At 35.1% G+C, this 11,933-nt stretch overlaps 1 protein-coding gene across 1 annotated transcript; it reads left to right on the top strand.

The window, feature by feature from the left end:
- Nucleotides 1-661: 661 nt before the first annotated feature.
- On the top strand, nucleotides 662-7,465 carry LOC132131261 (stromal cell-derived factor 1-like). Its single transcript, XM_059543284.1, has 4 exons — nucleotides 662-867; nucleotides 3,219-3,336; nucleotides 5,603-5,686; nucleotides 6,764-7,465. Exons 1-4 carry the CDS (start codon nucleotides 801-803, stop codon nucleotides 6,786-6,788), a joined length of 294 nt encoding a protein of 97 aa, XP_059399267.1. The 5' UTR covers nucleotides 662-800; the 3' UTR covers nucleotides 6,789-7,465.
- Nucleotides 7,466-11,933: the final 4,468 nt, after the last annotated feature.

Genomic DNA, 11,933 nt, shown 5'->3' with positions numbered 1-11,933 from the left:
ACGTGCCAAACTTCACTCCTCTGACTAAATATTATGAATTGTGACGCATTTGAAGTGACACTGAAACAAAACAGACTCTCTGTTACTTCAAAATGTAAAGCAGAATTAATGTTAAGTTTGTAAACTATTTTGTTTTGCACCACATGCATGTTGTTTGCACCTGGGATGGCTGCTTGATAACTATCAACACCCTCTAAAGTTTACGGGCTGTTAAGGGGGTTTGGTGATGCCGAGTCTCTCAGCGTGAGGCTCTGAATGCTCTGCCTATTAAAAGTGTAACACAGTGTCTCCACTGACTCTCTTTGAAAGGTACTTCAGCAGCCACTGTTTTATGGACACTTACGCTCAACATGCATCTGACTTGATCTGCGCTGTTGTTCGTCTTCGCATCAGCAGCGCCAGTTAAGCGAAAGTCGAGCTCCAGGAAAACATGACATGAAACAAACAATAACAAATCGAACCACTGAGAAACAATGATACTGTGATAACAGCAGGAGCTCCACTTTCTCCTCTCCTCTGAGAAAGAGATGCAGAGGAAGACAGAAACAAGAGCAAGAGAGAGAGTCTGAGTCTGATCGTCGATGCTGAACCTTTGCCAGAACATTTGAGGAACTTCGCTGAAGACGCAGGCTTTCGGAGGAGAGGGTCCAGCCCCACTCCCTCCTACTCCTCCTCCTCCTGAGAAAGGGGGGAGTGTTTCCCGATGGTCCTCAGTCTTAACACTTCACAGAGTGCTGGGACGGCACACTGAGCTCTGGAAGCTAGCTGTGACGGACAGAACCCACACACACACACTTGGCATGGACAGCAAAGTCCTAGTGCTGGTGGCCCTGCTGACGGTCGCCATATGGAGCCCAGAGGCTGACGGTAAGAGGGTTACAGCTAATATTTACAGATTAACAATGTTTCAGTTTTCAGATGATGCTTTGAAGAGTTGAGTTGCAATTTAATTAACTAAATAACATTTCCAAGATGGATATTGGTTTATCATTCAGGGTTATGACAGTTATCTGAATCTAAAACAATAAAAACATTTCCGTTGCTTGAAATAAAATAAACAGTGAAACATTTAACCTTTTCAGCTAGTTGCAATTTTTAGTTCGAGTTGATACACTTAAAATAATTAAAAGTAAAACTGAAAAAAAATTATAATAATAACAGACTATATAGATAATTTCTGTAATAAATAAATACATTAATAAAGTAAAAAATAAAAATGTCAAAAATACAACAAAATTATTAAAACTTAATTTTACATATTAATAAAAACTATGCTAAAATCTAACCTAACACTGCTATTATTATTGTTATTTTTTAATAACACAATGTATTAATTATAAATGTGTTATTAAGCATAATATATATAAATATTTTGGCACATATAAATTACTAGACATAACAGGCTAATATCCCTTCTAAAACAAGACAAAACAAAAAGAAAAGCAAAACATAAACAAAAAATTCAATTTCAATTCAACTGTCACTATATTTTGTACACAGTACATTTCAATAAGATTGTTACAAAAAAGGTTAGTAACAAATTGAAATTTTGCTGATTTAACTGATTAACTATTTGGGTTTTAAATTGCAGAACTGTTTCTTATTAATAGAGTAAATAAAATAAAATTATTTTTTCCAGAATAGTGTATATTTTCAGCTAATGATCATTAAGATCACCTTGCAGCTTGTGCATAAATTTCCATATGTGTCTTGATGTTAAATACTTAGATGTACATGTCTTCACATGTTAGTGGGTCTGAGTTAAGCTTTCAGAGAGATGTTTGACCAGCTGAACTTGGCAGCTCTGGCTTTGTCGTTTCAGCTGTGAAAGAAAAAAAAACATAACACTGTTCACCTATCCGCAAGCTCTTTAATTAGTGTCTAATTAGGGAATAGTAAGCAAAAAAGTCCCTGCGCTGTTCACTTGGCATGGTGTTTAGTCAAGGCTTAATGGGCCGGTGTTTAACATGACAAAGGGAACAGAGAGTGTCAGAAAATCTGTGGGAATTTCAGAGTTTGACTTCCCTCATAACCACGTCCGTTTCAGCACAGCGCAAAGGAAACCAGGGAGATGTTAAACCATTCAGAGAATGTTCTTCAACAGATTCATTTAATGCACATATTCAGGACCAACTTGAGAGGTGCCTTGAGAGGGATTCGGCCGTATTTAATGTTGAGGACCCTCTTTATGAAAAACGTGGCGAGTGAAAAGGCAGACCGGGCTCTGTGTGAATGGACGAGAGCCACTAGAATGGCAGACTAATCTCTTTTTAATGATCAGGGCTTGTTAATGGACGCAGGTGATCGGACACTTTCAGATGCTTTTACAATAAAGAAAAGTTCAGTGATTTATGTTGCACTGGATGATTATATTGCATTAGCATGAATTATGGATTGCTTTAGTCGGAAATTAAGTTTCTAAAATGTGATTTTAGAAAAGTTCACAATACAAATGCTCTGTTGGTAGAATTTAAAGGTTCAGATCGGATAGAAAACAGCTCTGTTTTAAAAACTTTTTACAGTGAAAAATGTTGCTTTACAAGAACATTCATCTTGTTATAACATAAACTTACAAATACTGTAATAATCAGTGACAATATCAAAAAAGTACTGGGTAACTATTGAATTGTTTTACATCAATACATACAAATTTAACAGAAGATTTGCTCTGTTTTAACACATTTATGAATGAATGATGAAATATCTGTATTTTGAAGTATGTACTTTATTATTAAAATACTTTTTTATGTTTTTGAAAAAAGTCTCTTTTGCTCATCAAGACTGCATTTATTTGATCAGACAGTAAAAACAGGTATATAGAGAACTAATATTGCAAATTAAAATAGCTGTTTTCTATTGTGATATATTTTAAACTGTAGTTTATTCCTGTGACGCAAAACTGAATTTTCAGCATCATTCCTCCTGTCTTCAGTGTCACATGATCCTTCAGAAATCATTCTGATATGCTGCTCAAGAAACATTTCTTATTATTATTATCAATGTTGAAAATAGCTAAAATTTTCATAGAAACCCTTGATTTTTTTAGGATTATTTGATGAATAGAACATTCAAAAGAACAGCATTTATGGGAAATAGAAAAGAAATGAAAAAAAAAGAAATAACTATATTAATATAGCACTTACTATATAATGAATTATCTAAAAACTTCAGATGCATTTTTCTTGAGTACTGACTCTTTTGTTCTGATCTCATCCCAGCTAAACCCATCAGTCTGGTGGAGAGATGTTGGTGTCGGTCCACTCACAACACCGTCCCGCAGAGGAGCATCCGTGAGATTAAGTTCCTCCACACACCCAGCTGTCCTTTCCAAGTCATGTGAGTCCACTTTCCAGATCCATCTGTCTCACAAAGATAAACCGTATTCTGTCTGCTTTACATGGCTACATTAAAATACACCAATTAACGTCATTTTGCAAAACGAGCCAGAAATAGCTCATAAAGTTTCCAGTTTAAGGAGTCAAATCCTGTGTGGGAATGTAGCGATGTGCTCTATTGTTCACAGAGTATCACAAAAAACAACCAAATGAGAAAATATGGGAGAGCGATTTTGTCCAGGTTTTCACGACACAATAATTGTCAAGGGTCAAAATGATTTCTGTTGCGGGCAACCTTGTCGTTTTCATTTTCACACGCATTTGGAATTTCTTCAGTGGTCTGGAATGAATTAAACCGAACCATTTGTACCCCGTCGATCAGCAAAAAGCCAAAGCGTTACATGGGGGATCAAGGATATAGGGGTTACAGAGGTTAGCGTGTAGCCGAGGGTCATTTGGGGAACAAACTTTGGCCGGAGGAAATCACCTTTAATCTGCTGTCTTCCACACATCTTGTTTAGAAATCCTTTTGGATTCATTGGCCCAGATGAAAGACAGCCACCATCCCTCTCCCCCCGAGACTCGCACATCACTCATTTTGTTGTTAGCATTAGCTAGCTGTGAGGTAATTACTACCTGCTGGCTCGGTCCCAGACCACCGACAAGCTCGCTCAAAACATCGTTTAGACTAGCTAGATTAACCCAGAGCCCAAATCACAAACAAACAAACAAATACAGATAGAGTCAATGGATGACATCCCGCCGGAGAACAAACAGGGATAGCATTACACTTTTATTTAGCTTACTGATGGGGAAGTTGATTGTGAGGATTGGTGTGTAGATTTGGGGTTAAGCGGATCTTTTATCTGCACCGACAGGCTCCATTTGTCTAGACAGATTGAGGGATCCGTGTGTGTGTGTGTGTGTGTGTGTGTGTGTGTGTGTGTGTATGTGAGGTGTAAATAACACGAATAACCATTTGAATGGCAACGTGAGCCGCTAAATCTCAAACACAACCTTTTGGCGCAGAGGTGCGAGGTCTGGGTGTCATGTGCGTGGTTTTCTCCATGTGTGGGTGAACGAAGCATTCGAGGGGATTTTCCTGAATGTGCCAAAGCTAATTTGGAGGTCAGATATCAGTCAGAAAGATTTCTGTTTGAGGGTATTTCAGACCCTTGCCTTGACATTAACTCTCAAATCAATAGATCACTAATGGACACTTTTTACATTTTTTAAGGTTTCCCTTATAAAAATTAACCATGGTTTTAATATAGTAAACGTGTAGGAACCATATATATATATATTTTGTCTTTTTGGTGTATTGAGTACAAATGGTTAAACTATGTTTAATGTACCAAAACCATGGTTAATTTGTGGTTACCATGGTTTAACTTTAGTAACTTTTTTTTTTGTAGAAATACTATCTTTAATTTTCATTTCTGTATCAGAAGTCCTCATAGTTTGGCAAATTTGAATAGTGGTGAATGGAAACTACAACAAATATAACGTTTGTGTTCCCATTTGCTCCAACAGTGAGATAAAAAAAAAAAATACAAAACTGAGTTTTCCCAACTATCCAAAAGAGGGGAAAAAAATATTGCGAGATTGATTACTTAGGTCATAAAAGACAAAGATGGCAAATTTGCCATCACTCACACAACAGCGTTTACCAATTGTATTAAATTTAATTCAGAGGTAATAAAACATATGGTTTTATATTATATATATTATATATTATAAGTGTACATTATTTCTTTTATTAAAATTAAAAAAAACATATTTTTCCACTATATTTACAGTGTTAATAACTGTGGCAACATGTCATCACAGTAATTTATTTAATAATTTTTTTATAAATTTCATATGAATATTAATCAGAATAGTTGGATTATTTTTGTATTACAGTATCAGTGTATTGATGAAGTAAAGTATACATTTCATTTCAGAAGAAATAAATTAGTATGTTACTTTAGACACTTTACTTCAGTAATATATTTAACTTTGTAACTACATGCACATGTACAGTACAGTGCTGGGAATCACGGTCAGAATCTTCCGAAATTTCCTACAGCACAACATTGTCCTCACAAACCTCCTCTAATTCAGTCCTGTTCTCTGGAGCGCAGTACAGTAGAATAGAGGTCCTCGAAGAACAGCTGATATGATCTGATAAAACACACTGTAGAACTGCTGAGGGAGAAAGCTACAGTCTCTCTTTTTTGCTCTCATCTGAAACAAATCCCTTCTTTTCTCTCTCTCATTACCAGTGCCAAGCTGAAGAACAACAGAGAGGTCTGCATCAACCCCAAAACCAAATGGTTGCAGCAGTATCTAAAGAATGCCATTAGCAAGTAAGAAGACACTCTTTCTGCACTAGAAAAGCATGAGTTCTGATTTTTACTCAGAAATTGTCATTGATTGCAAATGATTACAAATAGCAAGGAACATTAAATTAAACAAGAATTTTAGAAAGTAATTTTCTGCAAAGTACTTCTCATCCAAATATGTCGTACTTAACATTTAAATGGCATATGTGGAGTGTTGGCTAATTTAAGGTCATAGAAATTACCCGTTTTCCTAAGAAGGTAATTAGGCTCTAACACAGAGCCCTAAGCATTTAACCCCTGTACTTTAATTACACTAATTGTAGATTAATGATGAGGTAACAGGCAGAGCAGAAAGATTTTACAACACTATAATCAACCTCCTATTGTGCCACTGAGCCAAACACAAAAACACTATTGACTATTGTCAAGTCAGCTGCTGTTACTGTAAACTAAAACAAAAACTATAAAAAAACTAACATTTTATTATGTTACTTAAAAATTAAAAAAATTAAAAAATATTAGACAACATTAAAAAAATGTTTTTGCCCTGGCAACTACCTGAAATAATAATAATAATAATAATAATAATAATAATAATAATAAAGTTTATATCAAAGTATTAAAATTACTAAAATTTAAATTTAAAAAACTAAACAAAAATTTGTAAAAACAAAACTAATAAAATTACAAAAGCATCAAATAAGCTAAAATAAAATTAATCCTGATTAAATATAATAAATACTATATAAATAATACTTAAATAACTGGGTCTAAAGTTTACTGACTCTCTAAACATCTCCCATGGAAAATATGTAAAAGATAAATAGATATTTTTTGATTTACTGCTACTGATGTGACAGTTTTTACAATAAAACTAAAACAAAGTAAAAAATAAAAATAAAGGTTCAAAGTGATGCAAAAGATTGTTAGGTGCATAAAAGTTCACACAGAAATATATTTCATCCTCAAAACCTGCAAAAAAAAAAAAAACAGCTTTGACATCTGCAAAATTTGTCTTGAAGTTTAGTATCAGATGTGAAATTAAATAAAATAAGTGATTTTTTTTTCATGTCTAACAAATGATTGTTCTTTCTTTTCCAGAATAAAGAAGAAGCGCTCAGAGTAAACAGTTGAGGAAGTGCAGGAGGACCATGGTGCATCTCTGACCTCCAAAGAGGCACACGTCCTCTTCTCTCGCTCTCTTTGATCACTCCTCCTCTTAATGGACTGCTTGCACAAACAGCACTTCACCTAAACCTGCCTCTCAAGCATCCAGACAGACTGCAGCTCACCAAAACACAAGCCAACACCTTCCTCCTGACGCACTGCTACTGCTGGCTGTGATCACTGACTGGTGCACGTGTGCGTGAATGAAGCGACTGAATGTGACCGCGACCGTTTGAATGGGAAGGCAAGAGAGATATCTACAGGCTTTCCACAACTTAAAGGGCAGTAAAAATGAGAGTTAGTGTCATAGCTGTAATGGATGTCTAACCTTTAGGATAGTTTGGGATTAATAAGGGACATAAGCAAGTGAAAATGAAGCAGAAATTTAAAACTGCCCTGTTTAAGCTTTCACGTTTTATTATTTTGCTGCTCATAACTTAGTATTAGTGTTTAAAAGCTCACCAGCACACATGAATGATCCAGCATGCTAACACTAGCCCTGTTCCGAAACCTAGTGAGCCACCTACTGCACAAAAAAACTGGTGTAGACACAATTTTCAATCAGAAATTTCTAGTAGATATTATATTAAATTACAAAGAAATGGCAGTTGACCATGACGTTTTGAAGCAGAAAACCTGTAAAACCTACTCCAATAACCTTTCAGGAAAAATGTACAGTGTGAAAAATAGCAAATTAAACTGCCTTTTAAAATTTAAGGAAGCATCAATTATATTTAAGATATAAAGCAATCCCAGAATGCATTGCGACAAGCTTCGTAAAAAGATGGCGGATGTGAAATGTGAATCATAAATATACCTAAATTTCATTAGATGCTAAATAGAAAGTTAAACATTTACTATTTTCCCAGTATTTGTATGTGTTTTTATTCTTAAAGTCGCAAATAATTATTACGCAATAGACCTTAGTCAGATTAGATGCTATATGGAATTTAACGCAAAGGTTGTGAGGGATAGACTTACAGTCTTTACAATGTCAAACACTGTATAAAGGTCCTAGATCATGGTATTTTTTTCGTAAAAACATTGTACTTTACTTCTATCCCTCGACTTCATTCCTGCCAATAATTCAATACGCCACAACCCTAAGGTCTATTAGCTTAGCAACATGCTAACATTTGGAATCCATTTTTGGTGGAGCATTTCAAATCATTGAATTACAAAGTTCAATAACAACTATGGTGCTGACCTAGAAGACAGTGGAAAGTAGTGCACTTAGCAGCGCACTATGTAGGCAGCAGAAAGCAAGGTTTTGATATAGAGACAGGTTTGACAGCTACTACAGGAAGCAGAATCCCAGTTTCCTGCCTTCTACTTCCTCTCTGCTACCTGTGTGTAGCAAATGCCAATCACTGAAATTCAAGCAATATGCCGTTTAAAGCAGATATGCTGTATGTATAAAGCAGGTATCATTAATGCAATCATGCCACAGCAGCTTAAAACTTCTGCTCATGTGTATAGAGCAACATTCCATGACTTAGGCCTAAAGTAACATAATTAGCATTCAGATCATGTGTCATACTGGTTGTGATTTGGATCCAGCAAAAACAACCAAAATGTAAATATTCTCCAGCACTAAATGGCTGTCAGTAAATGGGTTGAACAGGGACCAAAACTGAAAAATGCAAGCTATTTGTAGGCTAAATTAATATTACTTCATGTATTCCATATGTATCTTTTTCTTATTTTTGCCACAGATTTAAGGGATGTGACTGTGATTTTGGTTTTCGTGACATTAACACGTTTATCTAACACGCGTTGTTTCTGTTCTGATAGTGTTTTGACTCAAATGCCAATTGCTGTAACATTTTTGAGCCACTTTAAAAATATAAGGATTTTGTAATGTAATGTTTATTTTTGTATTTTGTATTGATCAATATGAATAAAGACACAACAGTACAATTTTTTCGACAGAGTATAACAGTTGCACAATTATTCATTAAAATTATATATAATTCATTTTTTTAAAGTCAATGTTCACTATTATGTTGCTGCCTTATGTTGAACTACTTCAGTTTTTTCACATCGGTGTACACTCCACACAGCATAAAGACATAAAAAAAGTAACAATTCTGCACATGTTTTACAAATTAAAAACTGAAATGATTACATTTCATAAGTATTCATACCCTAGAGCTCAGAGATAATACAAAACACAAATCAAAGATAACAGCAACAATTCACCAAAGGGTAAAACATGCATGGCCAAATAAGTAAAACTCAATGCCGCAAAATATACAGAAAGCCTTAATTATAATCTAGCCCGGAGCAGTCTGAACCTCAGACCCTAAGCACACAGCTAAGACAATACAAGATTGGCTTATGAACAACTCAGTGAATGTCCTTGAGTGACCAGCCAGAGCATGGGATTTAACATTTCTGGAGAAACCTGAAAATGTCTATCGGCCCCCATCCAAGCTGACACAGCTTTAAGAGGTGAGGCGAAGAATGACAGATAATAGCCAAATGCAGATGTGCAAAGCTTGCTGCATCATATCCAAAAAGACTTGGGGCTGTAAAGGTGCTTCAATTAAGTAAGATATGAATATCCATGCATTTTTGTTTCATTTTACATTTATATCTAAAAATACATGTACAACATATGTGTATATATACATACATTATTTCCACTGTAGACTCTGAAAACCATAAACAAACAGCCCTACATATGCTTTCCATCAGGCCTTTCTAATAAGCACTTGAAAGATGTATGTTACTTTTGTTTTCTACTGTTACTATATGTGACTTCTTAAATTATAAAAATGTCCTATTAAAAGGGCCCAGTGTGAATGTTTCCTTAGGGTCAGCAGAGCCAGACGTCTACACCCTAAAACAAGGACTATTGGAAAGTAAATATGCAAGACTGTACCATGTCAAATGCATTAATAGTTAAGATCATCAAGGAAGATTTTACTTATTGAGAAGTTACTGAGTACTGTAATTTGTACATTTATACATCACCTTTTTTTTTTCTTCAATAAATTAAAAAAATACATAGTCTCTGAGACATATAATCGACAACCACACCTTCATAAAGGTGGTTCAGTTTAACTACACTGTTGGTTTGTGTCAATCAGAGATTGTCGGTCGGTTCTTTAAATAATAGAGCAGTGAAATCAATACAGCTGGTATTTATTTTAAAAATCACTGTTTAAAGCAAACACTGTGAGATGTTTGACCTGGAGTCTTGGTGGGACCCCTGGACTCATTTTTAATACCTGTGTGTCTGATATCAGTGATGAAAGTTCAATATGAGTCCACCACATCAGGGACAGTCTCCAAATACATGAAAGTGTCACTTCTAATACCAAAAACATATGGACGCAAATTGCTTTCTTATATGACGCTTTTATAAGTAATTGTGTATTGTATAACACACACATGTAAATCAGCGACACTAGCGACACCAAATATTAGGCAACTCAAACTGCAGCATCCAAGTAGGTTTAGTTTTGGTATGTTAAAGAAACTGAATGTAGGTTTGTGTATTTTAGTGACTTTTAGTGAAGCAATTCACCCTTTTAGCAGAATTTCATATGGAGCCGTGCACATAACATGCGGACAAAAATTTCTTTATCGTGGCTAAGAATTAAGAATTCCTTCCCTCATTATATAAATTAGCTTTTTAATTCAGTCATGACTCATGGCCCAAATTAAGAATTCGTTCACACAACTTATTAGTTAATTCCCTCATTTTACAAAATAATGGCCATGTTGTAGCTACTACTGTAAGTCGAATTAGTAAAAAGTGTCTATCATTTAAACAAGAGAACGATTTCTAACAATTTAACTAAAATTACGGACTGACTAAATTAGAGGGTGTTTAACAAAAAAACTAAAACTTTTTATGAGTTTTAGCTGTTCACAGTAGCATTTTGGGGTCCTGAAAACAATACTTTTGAAAATGGGTTTCAAAGTGCATCCACTTGGGGCTCCACAGGCTATAAATAGAGCCACATACCAAAATCAAGCCCTAGACCTCATATTATTTACATCCAGATGTTCATTAATGAAATGCACTGATGGTCTACCCATGTTGCATATTGTGCTGCGATAATCTAAAGTTTATAGGCTATGTTTAAAAGACTTGGTAAATTCATGCAAGGCCATCAAACTGAGTTTAAATCAAGAAGAAATAAATCTAACACCGCGGGACAGCGGAGGCCTGTGTTAGCCCATCTCTGGAGAGCTCTGAGACTCGGTCATGTTTTACTGTACAGATTTGAACAGCTTAATCTAGCACTAATGAGAACCACACAGGGCTCGCTCTTTGGGCGGACAGGTACCGCAGTGCGTCGGCCTCAAATCACATGGTAATTTGTCACGTCCTTCCGCAGTGTGGGAGAACACGCTCTGTGACAGCGCGACGCTGAGGGAAATGCACGCGCACATTTCCTAAACCTCAAACACAAGTCCATTTCCTCCAACTGTGCAATCATCAACCAAATAAATGAAGACTTATCAGCAGTGTGCTGTTTCATCTGATACGCCTGTAGATCTTCATTTACGAAGTTCTTGGAAGGTTCTCGGGGTTCTGCAAATTGTTATCAAGAAAGTAAATTAAGATCCTACGAAATGTTTGAAACCGCTCCAAACCACACAGAAACTGGAAAATCAGTGTCAAAGCACTTTGTCTATTTGCAAATATACTTAACAGACTGCAACAGAGTGACTGATTACACAGCAAAAACATTTCTTAATCAGTATTCTGTCTTGTTTTCGAATAAAAAAATAAATAGAATAAAATACAAAATTTTAAACAATGTATAAAACAAAATTGCATCTTATGAAGAAAATACATCTTAGATATTGTAAATGTTCTTATTTTAAGCATTTATTTTGTTAGATGAATGCTTAGAATGTAATATAGGCTATATATATATATATATATATATATATATATATATATATATATATATATATATAAAAAGGCCTATGATATGTTGGTCTCTAGTTATGGCTCAAATGCTCCATCAGTATATTTCTATGGCATTTATTTTTGCCCATTTTTTCATCTGCCAGGCTGCTATGGCAGCAAAACAACATAAAATCAACAAGATTGGATATAAATAGCAATTATAATTTT

The sequence above is a fragment of the Carassius carassius genome, chromosome 48, assembly GCF_963082965.1.
Source record: "Carassius carassius chromosome 48, fCarCar2.1, whole genome shotgun sequence".
In the NCBI taxonomy this organism is placed as follows: Eukaryota; Metazoa; Chordata; class Actinopteri; order Cypriniformes; family Cyprinidae; genus Carassius; species Carassius carassius.
The sequence above is the reverse complement of the archived record's forward strand: the minus strand, read 5'-3'. Positions and strand labels throughout refer to the sequence as shown.

Excerpts from the sequence above, each read along its gene's own strand:
- LOC132131261 (XM_059543284.1), top strand. The coding sequence starts at position 801 with ATGGACAGCAAAGTCCTAGTGCTGGTGGCCCTGCTGACGGTCGCCATA. Across the intron at positions 3,337-5,602 it reads AGCTGTCCTTTCCAAGTCAT|TGCCAAGCTGAAGAACAACA; the intron begins GTGAGTCCACTT and ends TCTCATTACCAG. Across the intron at positions 5,687-6,763 it reads CTAAAGAATGCCATTAGCAA|AATAAAGAAGAAGCGCTCAG; the intron begins GTAAGAAGACAC and ends TTTCTTTTCCAG.